This window comes from Charadrius vociferus, unplaced genomic scaffold, assembly GCF_000708025.1.
Source record: "Charadrius vociferus isolate BGI_N301 unplaced genomic scaffold, ASM70802v2 scaffold636, whole genome shotgun sequence".
Taxonomy (NCBI): domain Eukaryota; kingdom Metazoa; phylum Chordata; class Aves; order Charadriiformes; family Charadriidae; genus Charadrius; species Charadrius vociferus.
Window position 1 is genome coordinate 76604 of NW_009649189.1, and position 20539 is coordinate 97142.

The 20539-nt window shown below is 40.8% G+C and overlaps 1 protein-coding gene across 1 annotated transcript in view; it reads left to right on the forward strand.

Moving 5' to 3' along the window:
• AUTS2 (autism susceptibility candidate 2) overlaps nt 1–19598 on the forward strand; it is a gene marked incomplete at its 5' end in the record, with an annotated part of 27526 nt that extends 7928 nt beyond the window's left edge. Inside the window, 9 exons of the mRNA XM_009888867.1 lie at nt 43–138; nt 1499–1570; nt 3309–3338; nt 4949–5020; nt 8941–9082; nt 9616–9693; nt 11065–11148; nt 12062–12284; nt 17142–19598. Coding sequence (XP_009887169.1) covers nt 43–138; nt 1499–1570; nt 3309–3338; nt 4949–5020; nt 8941–9082; nt 9616–9693; nt 11065–11148; nt 12062–12284; nt 17142–18381 — 2037 coding nt within the window. The remainder of the gene's footprint in view (nt 1–42; nt 139–1498; nt 1571–3308; nt 3339–4948; nt 5021–8940; nt 9083–9615; nt 9694–11064; nt 11149–12061; nt 12285–17141) is intronic.
• Nucleotides 19599–20539: the final 941 nt, after the last annotated feature.

Here is a 20539-nt window from a genome sequence, read left to right on the forward strand (position 1 = left end):
GACGTGCGCTTATATTTATGGTCTTCTGTCTTTTTGTTACAGCTGTTTCACTCCTATCCTCCAGCTGTATCAGGTATTCCTCCCATGATTCCCCCAACGGGCCCATTCGGCTCGCTACAAGGAGCATTTCAACCCAAGGTAAGAAAGGAATTATTTGTATATCTATTACTATTCAAATACACCGGTGTGAGCCAGGTTAGGTGTGCGTTTAGGTATGGAACATGGTTCAGAGTCGGGAGTAATTGAGATTTGAGTTACAGCCTAATTCCACGGAGGACAATTGGCTTTTTCCAAATTTATGACAAAGAGAAGTTATTTCTCATTAGCTTCAGATATATCTCCATCCGTGGAAAAAAATTATATATAATGGCGTAGTTAACTTTAGAAGCAATATAATTAGTTCTAAGCACGCATTAATATAAGGTCATGTAATAATCAAGATTTTAAGAAATCATGATCGCTATTGTTTATTCGCTTCCATAATTATCCCACAGCTCCACCACGGTGCAATACACTGATTTAGTTCTCCCCTCAGTTGTGATAGCTAGGATAGGTAAATGTGATGAATTCTGGGTTTTTTTCTTTTGTTTTCATGAAGTCACTCTTGATTTGTAAGTGGGAGGAAATCATATTCTGCAGTCTGTAGTCTTTGCAACTAAAGACTGAAATCAGGACTAAAATTTCTGCAGAGAAGACACCTTCTTTCTTAAATTGGCCCATCCACTGTAATGACTGAATATGTAAATTGCAGTTCATTAGTGGAATTCTTCATATGTATGGTAATCAGACTGTTAACAACTCTGTTACTTAATTGTTAGTTATACTGTAGCTGATTTCTTTTTTTCTTCATTTTAATGTAGGAAGAAGCTCTGTCTAAATGTAGGGGTTTCTTTGGTTTTTTGGTGTGGTTTTTTTTTTTTTCCACAGAGCTGCATTCTGTTATATTAGATGAATATTTACATTCAAATCATGGGAAAAGCTTTAATTTTTTTCAAGTGGATGTTGCTTTTTCCTGATACCCCTATGGTAACAGTTCGTTGTGGATGAAGTTCAGATCCTTGTGCAGCGACTAAAGAGACTACTGATGCTTTGTGCGTTGACAGTCAGGTTAGCAGTTTTAGCCAGTTCCAGTTTCCAGTGCGTTACTGATAAGCAGCACAGCACAAGCTTGGTCCTCCAAATGCTCCTGTAGATGCCATATCAGAAGTATGTTGCTGATCAGTTTTTCGATAGTGGAACGATTTTCCAGTGTAAACAGTCACTGTTCCCTCACGTGTTTTGGAGTAAAGTAATGGGAAATTGGTGGACAGCAAAAGTTTGAAAATCGAGATGATAATACATATATTACTAAGTGGATTGTAATGGTCATCCTTTCCTCTTTAAAAAGATTGTCTTCATTGCCTAGGCAATGTTAATGGTGAAGAAGTACTATTTTTCGCTTTCTGTTGCTTTTATGCATTGTGTTACTCATCGATGCTTTCTTTCCTGCTATTTCTAGACTTCCAATCCTATTGATGTTGCAGCCAGACCTGGAACTGTCCCACATACCCTTCTACAGAAAGATCCACGGGTTTGTAGAAAATGTTACCTTTTTCACAAGTAAAGCTCTTCCTCCTGAAAACCTTGAATGCTAGAGCTACCGTGTTCCTTATGTCCAAATTAACATCCTAAAACTAAAGCTCAGTCTGAACTGTTTAAGCCAATGAGTACTAGAGGAGTTGTGTGAGAACAGTTTAAATCCTGATCCTTACTTCTGTTAACCGTTAGAGAAAGCAAATAGATAACTCTGCAGTGGCAGAGCTCTGTCCGTGCTGTCAGCAGGCATCCCCGCAAGCCCGGAGGTAAAGGCAGAAGAGTCCAATTCAACGTAGAAATGTAAAAACCTCTTCAAGATTTATGTTTATACTCTGTAATTGTTTTTAATGTGGGTAATGACAGTTATTCCCTTGGTTACTGTATCATTGATTGCACCAGTGAAATACGGATGCACTTTATTGATCACTTGGCGCCTCTGGATTTTTGAGTTCTAGCGTATGTGAACAGCATTTATTGTCTCAGCACTGTGTCTCAGCCTTTTTCTGCTCCTTGCGAATGCCCGTGGGTTGTTTGCATGTTTGAATTAATGCACATTGTTTGCAATGAGGAACATGCAGTCATGTTTTTAGCAGAACTCTCTGACAAAAGCAATGGGAAGATCTCCTTAAAAATCCACGTTGTGGTATGGCTAAACTTTTAACTACAGCAGAGCTATTTTCTTTGGGTTATGCCAAGTTCCAGTACTTTGGTTTGCTCTGAATTGGGGCTGCAATTGAGCTTTATACCAAAAGGAATCACAGTTTTTCATTTCTGTTTATTCTATCTAATTGAAAAGACAACTAGAGCCTCCTGGTATTAAGTCATTTAGCTTTATGCTCCCTTTTAACTTGTAGTGTAGTTTCGATTATTTCAAGATGATGTATTGTGCCATCACTGCGTCTGCAAAGTACCTCTTACACCTATAAATCTCCTTTAGTATTGCATTTCAAAAAAGAAAATCCCAAATAAATGAGAAATACCCAATAAATTATTTTTTTTTTCCAGCATTAATTGACGAATTGTGAGCAAAAAAGGAGAAAGAGAAAATAATCTACCAAAAACCCACAGGCCACATGCAATAATAATGTGAAAATTGGTTTTTTTATACAGCCCCTGTTTACCAACATCAGTTGCAGCGTGAAAAATATTTAAGGCAAAGCCCATTTGTGACAGAACACATCAGTCGAGCAGGCAGGCAGCAACGGCTACTTGAACGGACAAGTCAAGGGCCTCATGCCGTAGCCTCTGAATGGACACAGTCCCTGGTTTGCGGGGGCACATCTGAACTGCCATTCCAGCTTGTTCCAACCCAGTTTGTTGGATCGAGCTGTGAAAAGGGGCCCTGTCCACGATCCAGTCTTCTCGCGAGCTGAGCAGCTTTGAAAGATGAGAACAGAATTTGCCCAAAGGATAGATCTGTGTTTTTCTTCAGAGTAGTTAACCAGCCATTTTTGTAGCATTAAATCAACAAATTAATGATGATGCCAGAGGACAGAGCGCTCTGTGTGAGGCTTGTTGAGTTGCTTGTCAACACTTAGGTACAACAGCCATGGGGGATGGGAGACCGGCTCGAATACGGAGGCTAAGGACTAATTATTATCCGAAAGGGCTTCATTTGAAAGTAAAATTATAACATTTTAATTTTGTCTCTTAATGAAGCAATACAAATTTGTTAATTAGAGCAATTGTTTGAGTGACAGGCATGTAACCAAGCTGTCATTTCTTCTTCACAGTTGACAGATCCGTTCAGGCCCATGTTGAGGGTAAGAAATCTTCTTGTGATACAGTTTGTCAAGCTCGTCTCAGTCCCCACCGGGTTAAAGCAGCAGACTAATTATAAAGCAATGCCATGTTTCGTCTTGGGTATTTACACCGTGTTTGCTGAGCGGCGTGGTCAGTCCTTTGCATGCATCTTGTGGTCACTCGAGGAAAATACACAGTTTCAAAGTTGGAAGTTTTTTGTTCTTCTCATGCAAGTCCCTTGCGTGAATGTTAGAGGTTAAATACTGATAATCCGTCTATCACACTGCTTTACAGGGTTTCCTGAGCCAAATCCTAGAGACCTACCCTGGCAGTGATCCCCTCTCGTTTCACTGCAGATGGAAGGATTTTGCTTTTTATTTACTGTGTGTTTTCAGTGTTGTTCAATATGGTGCTTCCTACCCAAGTGTCTCACTGTCAAGTATAGACAGACAATCCACTTCAAACGCACAAAATATTTTAGACGTAAGGATCAAAAGATCCAGTCTTTCAGTGATCCAAAAGGGGGTTTTTTGTTAAATTTTCAATGTGTTCAAAAAGGTCTCGATTTTCATCAAACAAACCAAGTGAGCGTATTAAATCACTAGCACAGCCAGCGGCTGTGAACAAGCAGAAGGCTTGAGTTTAGGGGACTATGTGTGTGAGATGGGTTTTAATTTTTTGTGGTTTTAATTGTTGGTTGATATACACCTAAAAATAGAAGGCAGAGCATATGCTGCTGTTTGTGAAATATTTAGGTTACCAGTAGCTTGAGAAGCTTCTTGAATTCCTGTGATTCTTTTCAAATCTACAGGAGTCATTAGTTGTGTAGTGAACTACAGACCCCTAAACAACAAAACTGGAGAAAGTATATCCCGAATGAGTCTTTTCAGACAAGACTTCCAGATGTCCTGCAAATGGAGTACAAAGTCAACAAGAAAACCCAAATACCACTCTGGTTCTTTGCTCCCTCTCTCCTCCCCATGACTTAAAAGCATGGTGACAGGGAAGATGCAAAGAGACTTCCCAAAAAGGGTGAATTGACCGACTTCTGATTTTTTTCAGTATATTTATAAGCTAAAGTTTTGGAGGTACAGACCAGCAATTGTATGAGGGAGTCAGGTTCATTTTGAAAACCAGAGTGATCTTTTAAAGTGCTTTCATTTTCATCTTTTGATGGAAAGGCTAGTCTTACGATAGCTGCACTTTCAGAAATGAACTCAGTGTCCAGTTGTGAAGCAATCCAGCTGTGCAGGGCAGGCGCTAACCAGGAGACAGTTTCATTGGTTTCAGCAGCACAGGCTGCATTCTCAGCCAGTGGCATCAGAAGATTGCAAGAGCGCGTGAAACCCGAGCATGGGTTTATTCGGAAAGGAGAGTGACCAGGAGCATTCCTGAATATCCAGATAAACTTCCTAGCAAGGGACAAATTCTTTGTGTTTCTGGTTTCCCAAGAGGACGGAGAGTGAAGGCACTGAAGGGGGAACCCTCTGCTTTCAGTTGTCTTGGTGTTGTGCATCCCCTAGACCAAAAGAGACCGGGCTAAGGGTTGGCAGGAGTTGCTAGAACTAGAATAAAGCATCACAGGTTTTGAAAGTTACTAATTCATGTTGCATCCCTTTGTTTTTTCCAGAAACCTGGAAAGTGGTGCGCTATGCATGTTCACATCGCCTGGCAGATATACCATCACCAACAGAAAGTCAAGGTCAGTCTTTTGGGCACACCTGAATTTCAGATGAATTGCACAGTGCATCCCTGTGAGAGGAAGCGTTTGCCTCTCGCTGTTAGCAGTTCTGTGCCATGGCTAATGCCTTGTTAAAGTAACCGTATGTAGCATTATAGCGTAACCTTCCGTTTTGTAGTCGTGGCATATCGGAATTAAAAATGTGAAGGTAGAGTCTCGAAGTAAGATCTGTGATGCCGCGGAGCAAGGACACCAGATCTTAGGTGGTAACAACCAGTTTGTAGCTAGGAAGAGCTAAATGGGTGTACCTGTGAGCTACAACATTGCTTTTTTTATGGCTGAGGACACAAACATATCAAGATCAATTTTTTTTAAGTCTGGAGGCTGGGCACGTGTATCCCTTTGTCTTATTAATGTCCATGGACAGAAGAGGGCACAGGAAGATTTCTCCTGCCCCTAAGATGCTTCATCCAGTGTGGTTGCACAGACTCCCACCAGTCTCTTTCACAACCCATCTCATAGCTGGAGGTTGGCACCTCTACGTGCCCGGGCTGGTCAGGCAGACACAGCCCCTCAGATGAAGTGACGTTATCCAGACACTGTCTCATTGCACCAATAAAGGGGTGGAAATCTTCTCTTTGTTACACATGCTTTGAGACTTCAGGGGTAAGGGCCGCGACCGGTTTCGGCTGTCCTGAAACAGATGTCAGAGAAAAACAAATCATTTGTTCATTTAATAGTTAGGGTATTTCCAGTCTTACTTTAACTGTATTTTCATTGCACGTGGACTCTGCGAAGAAGGTTTCTTTCCCTTTATAATATTTGCACTGTACTTGTCACTGAAAAGTTCTGTGTTGCTCCTGAAGTTTTTCAGTAAATCGGGAAAGGTTGGTGTTCTGTTCTGTTCATACTTGTACTGCAGCTTGTGTTAGAAAGTACAATTAACAAGGCGTCCCTAGCACTTAGCAGTCTCTGTATGCAATTGAATTGTGTAAGGTAGTGCTATAAGAATATGAAGATGTTGCACAGCTACTAAAACCTGCAGCTAATACAGTTTAAAAATAACCCTTTTAAACAAGGTTGACAGGTTAATTTGCTGCGGTAGACATATCTCTCTTCTCTGCTTCCTTATGTTTCCCCTGCTAGTGATCTTCATTCATCTTCCCATTATCAAAAAAGACAAGATTATAGACCTAGAGAGTTATATGTCCTTTTTTTTATTTTATTGAAAGGTATTTTCTTGAAATGAAATTATTATTCCCATGCTATCTATGTCCTTCGAATCTTCCTTGATTTGATATTCAGAGAGAGGTCATACTGGTATATTTATAACTCATAGTAAATGCCATTTTCATGCAGCCATTTCTTTTACCTAATACTTTTCTATCTTGCATGTTAAAAAACAGGAATAAATCCCAGAAGTACAGGAAAGGATGTTACTTGACTTTCTAAGGCTGTGCATGATGATAATTTCAAGAATAATTGAGAAATGTATTTCACTATCTCAGTTCCGTCAAAAAATTAGGTATGGTCTGCAGTCAGTGAGGCAAGTTGGTTTTTGTCACCATGGGCTGTCAGACTCCCACAGGGGAACAAAGTCCTCCCCTCTGCACGCGACCATGAAGTGTGAAATCTCTGGCTGAAGGCTCCTGCAGAATGATTTCTCCTTCTAGCCCAAGGTTGCGAAGGTGCCTTTTCTTCTGCACAAGCTGAAGATGCTGCCTGACCTTAGAGCAGGGAATAAAAAATATTTACTCAGACATTTCAGGTTTGCATGCGGTGCCACCAGACTGCTTGCGAAGTATGGAAGAATTGATAACTACCTGGCCCGCTAGTAATTGCTTGCAGAGGGCAACAGCAAACCCTGAAGAAGCGGGCAAGATAGGAAACTATAAAGCACAACCTTCCTGACCCTGGGAAAAATTGCGTGCAGCTGTGGATGCTGTTTGCCTGCCTGTAGCTCCGCAGCCAGACACAGTTCAGACCTGCGTGACCCGTCTGCACACCCGGGGAATTCCTCAGACGAAGCCAGGGTTGCACACCAGCTCTGGGCACTAAGCAATCTTTACACTCCTTCTTAGACTGACCAGTGCATTGCTGGCCTGGGCTCAAGAGAGAATTTATGCTCCATAATTGGCCCCCTCTCTTTTAGGAAAGGCCTTATGGCCCGATCTAACACGCCATGAAATTAGTGCAGACATTTACATTGATTTTAGTGGGCCCCGAGTTAAGGTGTTACACATTGGCTGGACTTGAAATACATTCGTAAGGATTGTTATCAAGAGGGGTGCTCTCCTGAACACCAACTGGGGATAAAATACAGCTGACCCATTTGCTTTGGTACTATTTTAAGGTAAACCAGCACATTAAAAAATCTTTTAACGCATCCATGCTATTCCTGTTCCTCTTCAGACAGGGGATTTTTTCATTATTTAGAATAGCACCATTCATATGGCTGCGATTAAAGTTTCAGCCAGCTTTAGTTGTTCTGAGTAATGCCTGTCAGAGGTTTATAACTTGGTTGTTAAAAAGAAGAATGAAAAGAATTCACAGCATAAAAATCTGGCACACAGGCTTCAACTGAGGCATTTGTATTTTCTGAACTTTTTTTAATTATTAAAGCATAACCGTGTTACTTCCGTAGAAGATATGACCTTAACTTGGCCATCTTTTCAATTTCAATATTCTTGCAGGCCATTATCTCAAAATATTGATAAAGCCTTTTTCTTTGCTTTTTTTGTTGGTTTTTTGGTTATTGTTGTTCTCATAGCTACATAGAGATGTTACTAGCACTTGAAAAACAGCTACTCGGCATGCACATTAACTTGGTCATAACTTTATAATATGCATATTTATATCATTGTAATAGTCTGTACTCGGAGCTGGCACAGTATTAAATACTGATTTATAAAGCGTAACATGCTCCAGAATTACTGTTAAGATCTGCTGGTTCAGTGTTACACATTTGTAAATCCTTTCAGCTGACCTGCACAATTAATCAGCAATCTGCGTTCAGGGAGTTCTGGCAGCACAGGTAATTGGGAATTTGGTTTTCCTCTTCATTCTGTAAAACTGTGAAAGTAGGGACCACTAAAATGAGTACATGGCACAAAGAAGAGCCAGTCCTTCATCCATTTATCATTTACAATACAGCTAGCTCAGCAAATTTGTCTTAAAAAAGAAAGCCTGCTCATTCTAATACCATATAAACAAAGACAGCGACATACAGTGCTTTGAATTTGGAGCGCAAGCAGTCAAAATGGGACTTCAGTTCTCTAGACTCAAATACGCTTCCTCTGTAATTGATGCATTTTAGCCCCCAGCTTGCTCAGTTGCAGTCTGAGAGGCACTGACAGATACACTGCATCAAGCGTTTCTAGATTGCGGCTTCGCATTTGTAATTAAGGGTTCTGGTGTCCGTTGAGTTGTCTCTGCCCTCCCGGTCTAGCGAGGGATTCCTGCGGTGGGAGGAGGGTCAGCTGGCAGCTCTGCCTCTTACAGCTTTCACCCAGCTTTTAAGGTGCCTGCCCACCTGGGATCAGCTCCAACGAACGCTTCTCTTCGGCTTTGTGTTTTATTATTTTAAGACAGACCTGTTCTTGCAGCGAAGCAAGTGTCTGAGGCCTCTTCAAAGATTTTTATGTTTGTTCTTAAAGCCAGGTCTGTGCTGACATGCTTTGCTTCAGCGGGATGGACATGAGATATGTGAAAACACCGCTGAAATTGGCAGGAAATGTGCATTGGGAGCCTGAGATTTTCTCTCTCCGCCTTAGATCCCCCTTCCAGGAAAATAGCTGTGCACCTGTGCTCGGGGTCCCAAAAACTAATATACTTGTTAAAACGTCCGTATGAATAAATTGCTATGCCCGCATCATGCTGCAAGCGTCTTTTACTTCTGTCTTTTAGGACGGTCTATTCCAAATCCTGTTTTTACATTTCAGAAACAGATGCAGTCTGATCCGCACAAGCTGGACTTTGGCCTCAAACCTGAGTTTCTGAGCAGGCCACCAGGCCCCAGCCTTTTTGGAGCCATCCACCACCCCCATGACCTGGCCCGGCCCTCGACTCTCTTCTCCACAGCCAGTGAGTACTGAGAAGTGAAATCTTCTTGTGGCGTGCTCATTAAAATGGTAATCATTGACATGTTAAAAGGAAATTTCCCATATGCTTTGGCTTATGAACTCTTTGCAAGACATGCCAGGGGCTATTAGCCCATTTGATAAATATTTTTAAATTATTCTATATGCTTTTAAAAAAGCCCAACCTGCTGGAAATGCCATACAGGTAGTAAATGGAGGAACATTTCTTCACACAGCGGTGTCCGACGCATCATGGAGATGACAGGTTGGAAATAACACTATTCTACATGCTCTTTTTTTCCACACTGAAACATTAGGCACACAGCCCCGCCGCCCCTTATACTCTGTAACTGGGAACTTCCATTTAGAAAAGCAGCTGCTGTTTGTGCAGGATCCTGACCTGAGAGCCCCGCTCAGCGTACAGCAATCTCCGCTCGCGTGAGCTGCCATTTAAGAAATGGTAGTCAAGCCCAGAGCAGAGCGAGTCCCTTTCTCAGCTTTTGCTAGGAATTCACCCCTTTTGCTTTGTTTTGGCAGGTGGGGGTCACCCAGCCGGCACCCCTTTTGGCCCACCACCTCACCACAGCAACTTTCTCAACCCAGCTGCTCACTTAGGTAAGTGCTCTCTGCTACTAAGAGTGAATACAACTCAGAAGTAACATGCACTGACCACCAAGACTGTTAAACGTTGCCCACGTGGAGACTCTTGGAGTGTCCTGCCTACTTAACCTTTACAAATTGCGCTTTTTAGCCATTACCCCAGTAGCAGTTCCAAATATACAAAATAGTATCACCGACAGCACATTTTGAAACACTTAGGAAAACAGTCTGGCCGTTAGAAGGGCTCAGCGACAGGGCTGGTTAGGTTTCACTGTAGTCATAACCAATCCAAAAAATTGCCTTAAGGTTAAGGCTTTGGTTCATAGAGGTGTTTCTTTTCCTAAATCACATTAGGTGTCTGCTTTTCCATTGAAGTGAGTGGGAAATATATCCTTAAAATCTTGTGATCTGGCCTTAAATGTGTCTATTAGTGAAAACTAGTGAATAGACATCTCGGAACCACCCAGGTTACCAAATGTTCTTATTTCCCTTCTAACTTATTGGTGGTCTAACTTAAGGTGGTCTGCTGCCTACGGGAGCATTGCAGATCAAGACTTTAAATGGGCATTTTATTTAGCATGGGGAAGGATTTGGGAGGGTGCCCAAATTGATCCAGCAGACTCACAATGTAGGTTTATCATTCTGCACTTAGCTGCCTATAGAAAATGGTAGGTTTGGTCTTCCTTTTCTCTGGGCTGGTAGTTTCATCAAAATACTTCTCCAAAATAAAGGGAGAAGAGAATTTGCTTCGTATGACTTAGCTATACCTATATGCATTAACTACTAAAATAAATTATTCCAATAGTTTTCAGTCCATGCTAGTTTTTTGTATAGTATTAGCAATAAATATCAAGAGTATTACAAAATGTTCAGGTCAGCATGACATATCAGTATAATAGGACATTTTATTTATATCCTGGCTAGGGTTTAGGAGACGTGGCCTGAAGGTGTTTCGGAGCACAGTTGCCAGAGTTAATAATAGTCTTGCTAGCCAGGAACGTTCCCTGAGAGAGACCACAGACCTGAATTGGAAGGGGAATAAAAGGAAATAAAAATGGAGATGTTTGCAGGTTTTAAATGGAGTAGGTACTTCTGCAGAAGTACAGGCCTAAATACCATGTATATTTTAACATCTTGTTTTTCTTTGAAGAGGACGTTTTTCTACTAAGATGACCCCATGCATACTGTCACTGAAAAAAAAATATAAATGTTTTTCTATGTCTCGCCCCCTCACACTCACTGCTGTGTTGTGGGAGAGTGATGTTCAGCTACTGACGGGCACGGACTGAGCTTTCGTGCAGACGTAATGCAGTTGGGTAACAGGCTACTGCTCTGTCATAATTACCAACACGCCAGTGAGCTTCAGCTGTTTCCTTTGGTTTGCAGAGCCTTTCAATCGACCGGCTTCCTTCAGCGGTCTCACCGCAGTGGGTAGTAATGCCTTCGGGGGACTCGGGAACCCGACAGTTAGTGAGTAACCTCTTTGTTTATGAATTCTTGTTTGCTGTGTAATTCAGGATATTGAGTGATGGTGACTACTTGCTGTCTTTTTTATCAGTTGCTTAGATCACATATCACTAAGAGATGGGAATTTGAAAAGTGACCTTTTTCTTCTAAATAACAGGATTTTTTAGTCATCAGTAAATTATTTTCTATTAGTTACTTATTAGTGTGGGTTCAACATAGTGCTAAATGTCACCATTACAATGTTCATTAAAAAAAAAATAAGAAAAAAACCCATACAACCTATGAACCTAAGGAGTTTATTAAATTTCTCGTGGTTTTGTTGCATGTTCAAAAACAGTTAATGTGTGCAGCATCTTTAGCTGTGGATGGGAACATTTTTCTTTCCTTTCTCACCAGTAATCCAGGACACGTGCCTGGAAAAGATCACTAACGTGCATTTATTTGTCCAGGATCATCAACATTGCTCTAGATTTGGCCAGTCACAAAAGATCATCCTTTTAAAAAACACTCTCTTCCTCCATACTTCAAATCTGGCATGATTTCAGTCACATATTATTTTACTTTGGTTCAGGATTAAATGCAACAAGGTCCATTATTTATAGTCCGTATAATGGTCATTTCCTGATGTCTCCAAAATATTTGGAATACGGATCATTGTCACTTTTATCTTACTACCTCATCCCTTGTCAATTTTATCCACAGCATTTCCCTTTCCAATTAAAACAGCTGTCAGATGCCTGCCCATTTTTAGGAATGAGACCCTCTAATGAATCTCTGTTAATTTCCTTTCCTTTTCCAGCTCCCAATAATATGTATTCATTTTAACTCTGAGTGCTGTAAAAGTTTTTTTGGTAAGTACCTTCACTAGAGCATACCTTTTTCTTAAACCTTTTTGTTTTCCACTTCACCATTTCAGCACCCAACTCAATGTTCGGCCACAAGGATGGCCCCAGTATGCAGAGCTTTAGCAACCCTCACGAGCCCTGGAACCGACTGCACCGAACTCCTCCTTCGTTCCCGACCCCTCCGCCCTGGCTGAAGCCAGGAGAGCTGGAGCGCAGTTCATCTGCTGCAGCTCATGACAGAGATAGAGATGTAGATAAACGAGACTCATCTGTTAGTAAAGATGACAAAGAAAGGTACGAAAGAACACTTCCAAGAATTGTCTAGTTCAAAGCTTGGGGCTCTGTTCCGCTTTTAACCCTTCCCAGCCTGGCACATAGTTAAACCAGAGCTTCAGTAGAGGGACACCTGGAGAGCTGACACCATGGCTGCCTACGGCGCGAGGCACTACGGAGGATGCAGGTTTCTAACTCAGGTGTTTCCTACTGCATCTGTTTCTCTTCTCACTTGTACCGTGCTTCGTCAGAAGGAGCTTTGCTGGAGCAGAGTTCAGGCAGCATCAAGTGAGAACAGAATCAAACCCACACCTTGTGGGTCACGTTTTCATAGGTCTCTTGAAGACGTGATGTGTAGATAGGTGCCTGACAGGGTGGGAAAAGGATTATAAAGTCCATCAGACACACATCTGCACCTTTGAATACTTAAATAACTTTTCTAATTGGACCTTGACTGCAAAACAAATAACCCTACCTCCCTCCTAAAAAATGGACTGACCAGAGGGACCACTGATAAAGTTGTAAAATTATAGCACTATAAAATGCACTGTGTGTGTCATGTTCCAATACCACAGTAAGTTTCAGTGCATGCAGTTCATTGAATCAACCTTAATTCCCGTCAGAAAAAGCCACACACGCATGCACTGCGGTTGCACACCTTCAAGCACAGTTTTTATTCAGTGTTTTCCACGAACTAGCATGCTAACATGTCCAGGCTGGGAAGGGTTAATGAAAAGTAAAACCTGGTCATATATTTTTTTGTCAGGACTGTTCCCATTATACAGTTAACTCAGTAACAATTCCTCTTAACATTTAAGTACCAAATTATAAGAATTTGCCATTCAGCAAGTGTCATGCCTTCCTTGAAAAATGTAGAGAGGCTGATTTCAGCTTTTTCAGTTGTGGCTTAATGGCTGTCCTGTTAAGTTTGCACATTACTTTACTACATAATGGCTATTTGTTTCTAATTTTTTAACATAAAAGAATATTTAGGAGATGTGCTTTTCTGACTTCTCTGTCACTAACCCAAATATACGCATTAGTAGCCTTTTCTAAAAGAAGTTATGCTAACACATTAGATATTCTAAAAATACATGTAAGAGCTTTTCTATGTTATTGAAAACTGTGAAGAGCAAGTCAAACTACAGATCTTTTCACCTACATTTTCCATTTGGAATATTTTCTGTTTGGTAGCATAGCTTCATTATTTTCATGTCTGGTGTTAATGCTTCAGAATAAATTGCAGTTACAAATTGGGGATTCTGTCCTGCAAAATGCTTAAGCATGTGAGTAACTTTACTGGCTTGAATGGCAAAGCATTTTAGTTACTAATGATACGGGTAGTCTTTAGAAATATGTGATTATTTCAGTTGCTGTTTTGTTGTTTTCTTATGAAGTGTTCCTGCTCAAGAAAATCCCTTTCAGAAATACACCTGCTGAAGAAAATCCCTTTCAGAAATACATTCCTTGCAAGCTGCTTTGGCATTGCCGAACTCCATATCATAGCTCAGAACATATTTATTTTCAATAATTTGAGACCTTAAAAGTAAGCGTCATTCATACTTCATACTTCTGCACAATTATGGCTACCAGTTCAGTACAATGACGTTTTCACCGACCTAGCGTTGCTGTGCCTCCGTGTGGTTTTGAAGAGTTCTACTTTGCAGCATGCTCACACTGTTGCCTGTATGAGAAGATGCTGAGAACCCCTCCTGGAGACGTGCTCCCTATGTAGATAATGCCTGGAGTAGTCTGTGAGCCTCTCGTACCTATTCTTTTCTCTTTAGTGGCACCCAGCGGGGTGAGGATTTAGCCCTACTTTCTAGTTGAGGTCCCAATCTCTCTTACCTATTTTTCTGTTGTCAGTGGGAAGGTACCTCAGAAGTATCTCTTAGCTTGGCTCTTCCCCATCTAAGACAGGGGTTAGAGCGGGGTGCAATGAATCACTGGGCACTCTTCTTGCAAAGGCTGTGTGGCCGGTGTACTGCAGCCCCTGCAGCTAGACTGAGATGAGGTAAATCCTTCAGGATAGCTTCGATAATATGAAACTACAGTTTGTGAACCTTTCCTTGGTGCAGAGCTGGCTGGGGAGTGCAATGGCCTGATACGGTGCCCACTTTCTCCTGGAACAACGTTTGCAGTTGTAGAAGTTTTTTTTGTTGTAAGGACTCCATTCCTCCAGCCCACTGTTAGAAAACAAAAATCAGTAAAGATAGCTATTGTGAGAAATAAGATTTGTTCCTTCTCAGTGGTATTTTGTTTAAAAGATGTCACTGAGCAATTCCATTCCAATAATGACATTTTAAGTGTATGTAATCGTAAAGCATTAAAAAAAAACCACACACACAATCTATTAATCTTTTTATCAACAAAAATGAGGCAAGGTACTCAGCACAAGATACTCAGTATCTTTTGGTGTAGCATACAGCCTCAAAACATACCTTACTTAGTAATAAGTTGAGTTGAGAACATGATCTTAAGTTTCTTTGTGGAGACAGAGGCTTAGAGCTGTTCCTGTATTATTAACCTAAGGAGCCCTTGACAGATCTGCGGATAAAAAATTATCCCCTCTCTGACCACTGAACTACATGTAGTTCACTTAAGTGAGCTGTGTAATCAATAGCCTCTTGAGATAATACCATCACTGTAATTGAACAGGATGAAATTAGCAAAGGAATATGTTATTTTGGTTGCACATATATTTTTCTTTAGTTACAGAAAATGCCTGTTATTTTCTCTGAATTTTATGCATAATTTAAAATACATCAATTACATAAGAAATTTATTAAATATTAGCAAAAGGACTCAATGAGCTGTCCTAGTGAATTAACAATTAAGGGTGCCCTCTAAAGTAGTCCCATGAGCAAAATAAATAAAAGACTAGGTATCGTGGGGTCCACACGCCACTGCTTCCCCAGCAAAGTAAAAGAATCGAGTCTTCACATTGAGAAGCCCTCATTGGAGTGCCTTGGCTTGGTGTCACTGTGTCCAAATCTGGAAGCTGTTAAATCAAATGCCTCAACTTTTGGTGGAAAGCAAGAGGAGGGAAATTAGAGCCAGGGCACAATTTCCAGACTGTTTAGGGCACAGTCAATCAAAGCAGAACCTGATACCAAGGAGTTAATTGGTAGTCAGTGCAGACTGGGCAGTTCTGGTTTCAAATGCTCCAACTGATTTATAACGGTTTTCTAACGGTCACATTCTGCACTCTCTGAGGTCTCTCAAACATGGCCCATAAAACAACAGTTTCAACAGTTCGGTCTAGACGCAGCAAAAGGTGCGTCTGGTGGCGTTACAATAATGAGAGTTTCCGTTTCAAAGATATTTTTTCTGCAGTTGCTGCAGTTTCACTGTCGGAAAGTACCTACAGGTAGAAATCTTACGCAGTTCAGCTCAGCAAAAAAGCAGGTAGCAGAAATTGTACAGGTGAGGGAGCAAGTGTGCACTTCAGAGTCACCCTCCGAGTTGCCGTTCAGCCAGCCAGCATTCCTCATCTTGTCCAGTTTCAACCTGCTGTCCTCATCCGACCATGTTCAGGTTACAGCTGGCTAAGCAGAGACTGCAGCATCCAAAGAGAAACCATGTACACCGGAGCTGGTTTGGGACTTCAGAGGACCTCACTGCTTATCCCTCACTTTTGCCTTTAACAGCACATTGTCCATCACCCCACGTGGAACAGAGTTTCCATGCTCAGCAAACAGCATGTGTCCGACACAGAGTATCTGGAGCTGTCTTTATGGAGAGACTCCAACTCAAAGATCAATTGAAGTTAGTGAAAGGTTAAAATCATTGGAACTGAGGAATTAGATTTACCTTACGAATCTGATTCATTTTAAATAGGAAAGCTTTTTCACTTAGTGTTGCCCATAACAACTCCTGGTCAACACTGCTTCCAGAAAATAGTTGGTACAGAAACCATTCGCATATTGAAGTTTTTGTCCACTGCCAGACAATAATTCTCTAATCTTTTGTGCAACATAAATAGGTTTGAAAGATGGAATGAATTCACATTATATTGAGACTTCCTAGAGTTGGCAGGGAGATGCACTGGCCCTGGCCCTGCTCTGCTTGCTCTACTGTAGAAATGGGAAGGGGTTGGTAATCTGAAGAGCAGAGAGATGATTTGAGAGCTAGTCTGACTGCCGGGCATATAGGGTAGACTGCTCTCTGCTGAGGGGAGTCAACGTGTAATCTATACATGATGGGCCACCTCTTAAAACACTTGCGCTGAGGTTCACTGCACACTTCTCTTCAGTGCCTGCCTGTTCAGAGAGGTGGATTATCCATCAGTACTGGTGTCTTGAGAGGTTTTTATTCTCAGTTTTAAGAAGTAAATTGAATTGTGAGAAGTAAATTGAAAAGCTAGAAGATTGAAGAAAATTGAGATAAGAAATTAGTAACTTACGTAGGTCTAGAAATTTTTTAAAAACTCATTTGAACAAAATGTCATCTATTTTCCCAAATGTGTTCTTGATAGAAGAAGCAGGTAAAATACTATTAACCATGTAATTTGTATTTAACTGCCTCGCTTTTTTGGATGAAATTAGTATGTTTCTATTTTTCTTTCTCTTCTTTGCAAACAATTAAGGCCGTTGTCTTAGAAATATTTGTACTAGAGCTAGATTCCCTTGGGAGCCTTCTATGGACTTCAGTGTTTGAAATCTCGATCAGATCGTTCACAAAGCAGCTTTGGGGAATCTTCTGGGTCAAGGTAATAGAATAGGCCTAGTTTAGAGATGGGATGTTCTTCTGGTGTTCTGGGTGTGCAGGAGGAACAGTGCTAATGGTGCATGTTACTAGCTTTCTGCAAAGGAATGAGTAGATGCTTTCTTTGCAGAGTTTTTCATGCCTTCATTTTTACACTTCTTTTTCTTCTAGGGAGAGCATTGAGAAAAGACACTCCAGCCATCCTTCGCCAGCACCTATCCATCCAGTAAACTCCCTCGGACATAATCGCAGCTCAAATGAGCAGATCAGGAGCCATCTGAATCCCGAGGTTCGAGAAAAAGAGAAACCCAAAGAACGAGAGAGGGATCACTCCGAATCTCGGAAGGAAATTAATGTTGAAGAGCACAAGGTGAAGGACAACTATGTTTCGGAGAAAGAAGGCCTGAGCCATGAAAGCCGAGTGGTGGAAGAGTCTAAGCAAATGTCCAGGGTTCCTTCACCCTATGCTAGGCCCCCTGTTGTGGAGAGCACCAGGCCTAATAGTACTTCAAACCGTGAGGCCGAGAGGAAGAATGAGCCGGCGTACGATAATCCGAAGAAAAGCAATGAAGTCAAAGTGAAGGAGGAGCGAAAGGAAGACCATGATGTTCAACCTGAGGGACCTCAGACTCATAGGTCATCTGATCAGCCACCACCTATATCCACATCTAACGTCCATCCAAGTCCTCTAGTGTCTATGCCCATGACTGTAGGTGTAACTGGTATACATCACATGAACAGCATCAGTGGCCTGGACAGGACTCGCATGATGACCCCTTTTATGGGAATTAGCCCAATTCCTGGTGGAGAACGTTTCCCCTATCCTTCTTTCCACTGGGATCCAATGAGAGATCCCTTAAGAGATCCTTACAGAGAGCTCGATATTCATCGGAGAGACCCCCTGGGCAGAGACTTTTTGCTAAGAAATGACCCCCTTCATCGTCTTTCTACGCCAAGATTATATGAAGCAGACAGGTCATTCAGGGATCGGGAACCTCACGACTACAATCACCACCACCATCACCACCACCCTCTCTCTGTCGACCCTCGACGTGAGCATGAGAGGGGCAACCACTTGGATGACAGGGAGCGGTTGCACATGCTCAGAGAGGACTATGAACATGCACGCCTGCACTCAGTTCACCCTGCGGCCTTGGATGGGCACCTGCCTCACCCAAGCCTAATCACGCCAGGACTTCCTAGCATGCACTACCCCCGAGTCAGTCCCCCGACGGGACACCAAAATGGCATCCTCAATAAAACTCCCCCCACAGCAGCTCTCAGTGCCCCTCCGCCTCTTATTTCTACTCTGGGACCTCGGCCTGGGTCTCCCAGAAGGACTACTCCTCTGTCAACAGAGATGAGAGAGAGGCCTCCTTCTCACACCCTCAAGGACATTGAAGCTCGATAAGCAGAGTGAGAATAAATAAAAACCAGAGAAAGAGGGACAGAACGTTGTAAATGAACATAATATAAAGACCTTCTTACTAGTCATTGATACAGACTGGGGATGTGACCCACTGTACAATATGTATAGACCTGAGTGCAAAGATTTTGAAATGGTTTTTTTGTATATTATATGTTGAAATTTTCCAGATCTTTTAGCCAAGTCCATATGTTCCTCGTGTCTCCTACTCTATTTTATTTCTAGTTTAAAAATTTCAAAATTTGAACTGAAGAACAAGACATTAATCTGAATGATTTGACTAGAAACAAACCACCACCAATGTCCACCATACAAAGCTCTTTCAGACCAGAAGTGAAGACAATTGTAGATATTTATGTAAAAAGATTGCTTCATGGGTTAATGGTTCATATATGCAAAAAGGGTAAGATGAAAGCTTTACTTTGTACAAATGTAAATAGATAAAATTAAGTAACATAATACATTAATACTTCTTAAACTGTGCTATTTGCAAACTTAATATTGATCAACACAGTCTGCTTATGCTGTGTTACATATATTGTTATAGACAGCTAAACCCCTTCAACTATGCAATGAATTTTAAGGCTTTTCACAAAAGCCTTTATAACTCAAAGGAGCCTTTTCAACACACAACATAACTAAAGTCATATTTTCCCTGAACAAGCTCATCTATAATAGCAACCTATTTCTCTTGCTTGTTTTGATGAAGAAACAGCCCAGTAGAAGTGTAGTTTTTCTATCTGAACCCCTGCATCAAGATGCTGATGTTACTGTAGCTCATGTATTCCTTAGAACGCGTCAGGGTTAGCGATCTGTAATCACTGATACTGTAGTCATGACAGATTGGGTTTTAGTCGCATTAATCTGGTTAAACAGTTATAATCAAATGCTGGATATTTTCCAGAACTTCCGTCACTTAACATGTCAAATTTATTTTTTGGGAGAACATCTGCTTATAGCCATTCATGTCTGGTTTTATTTTTATTGCCAGTGTGTCATTTTTCTCTGTACACACACTTTTTTTTTCTTTTTTTTGTTAAGTGATTTTTAGCTACATTGAAACAAATCCTACAAGAAAGCTAATACTTTTCTAAATGATGGACATGTTTTCACTGTGGATTAGTAGTTTAATTAATGAACTCCAATGCAGATTTCATAATGCAATTTATTGTATTTTGGTTGGTAATAAAGTCTGTGAATAGTTAACAGGTCAGCCTTGTTGTTCCCTAATCATAGAAGACGTGAAATAACATGGAGAACATGGTCCTTTTTAAAAATATGCATCAATCTTCTGAAATCTGTCTTTTCATAACACACTTTTTTATAATGTGTTAAGTTTCTTGTCTAAATATTTGGAGAGAATATGACTTTATCAGAGAGAATTCAATATCTTGTCTACTGGACTGTAAAATATATGTATGAAATAAAATTAGTTCCATTGGTCTTCTAGTGTATTAAAGTGCTATCTGAAGTTGTTATCCTGTTTTGGCAAAAAAAAAAAAAAAAAGAAAAAAGTTAACTACAGACAGTTGTTTCTAATGATCAGAGATCTATTTTAGTAGTCAACTGAAGGTTTAGTTGTGAGCTTCAGATTTTGTGAACTCCAGATGTTGTGCAGTGGTTTTTTTTTTTTTAAGAACAAAAGGAAAAATACAAAAAAACCCCAACCCTGAAGAATATGTACACTGGAACCGTAGTGGTAGCTTTCAGTATTGTAAAGAGATTGTTATATACAAACCTTTTTGCTGTTTATCCTGTATGTAATAAAGTCCTTTCTAGATCCTATGTGAAAAGAAAAGTGAAGCGGCTCTCAATCTTCAGCATGTTTCCTCATCAGCGAAGACTTGTGTAATGTAAATTGTGCCATGTTATTAAAAAATGTGAACTAAACTGCTAGGTGCTTCTTTGTGTGGAGTACCCCATCATTGCTATGGGGAAGAAATACTTTTTCCCAGGAGTGGGTTTTTGTTCAGAAGAAATAGCTTTTGAAAATAAAAAGGAAATGGCAAGCTTTTATAAGCCATCTAATTAAAATTATTATAGTAATCAGGAAAAAAGGAACAAAAAGGAGACCAAATCCTTAGCTTGTCCAGATTCTTTAAAATATTGTAACACCCTACTTACATTAGCTTTTAGTTAAGTG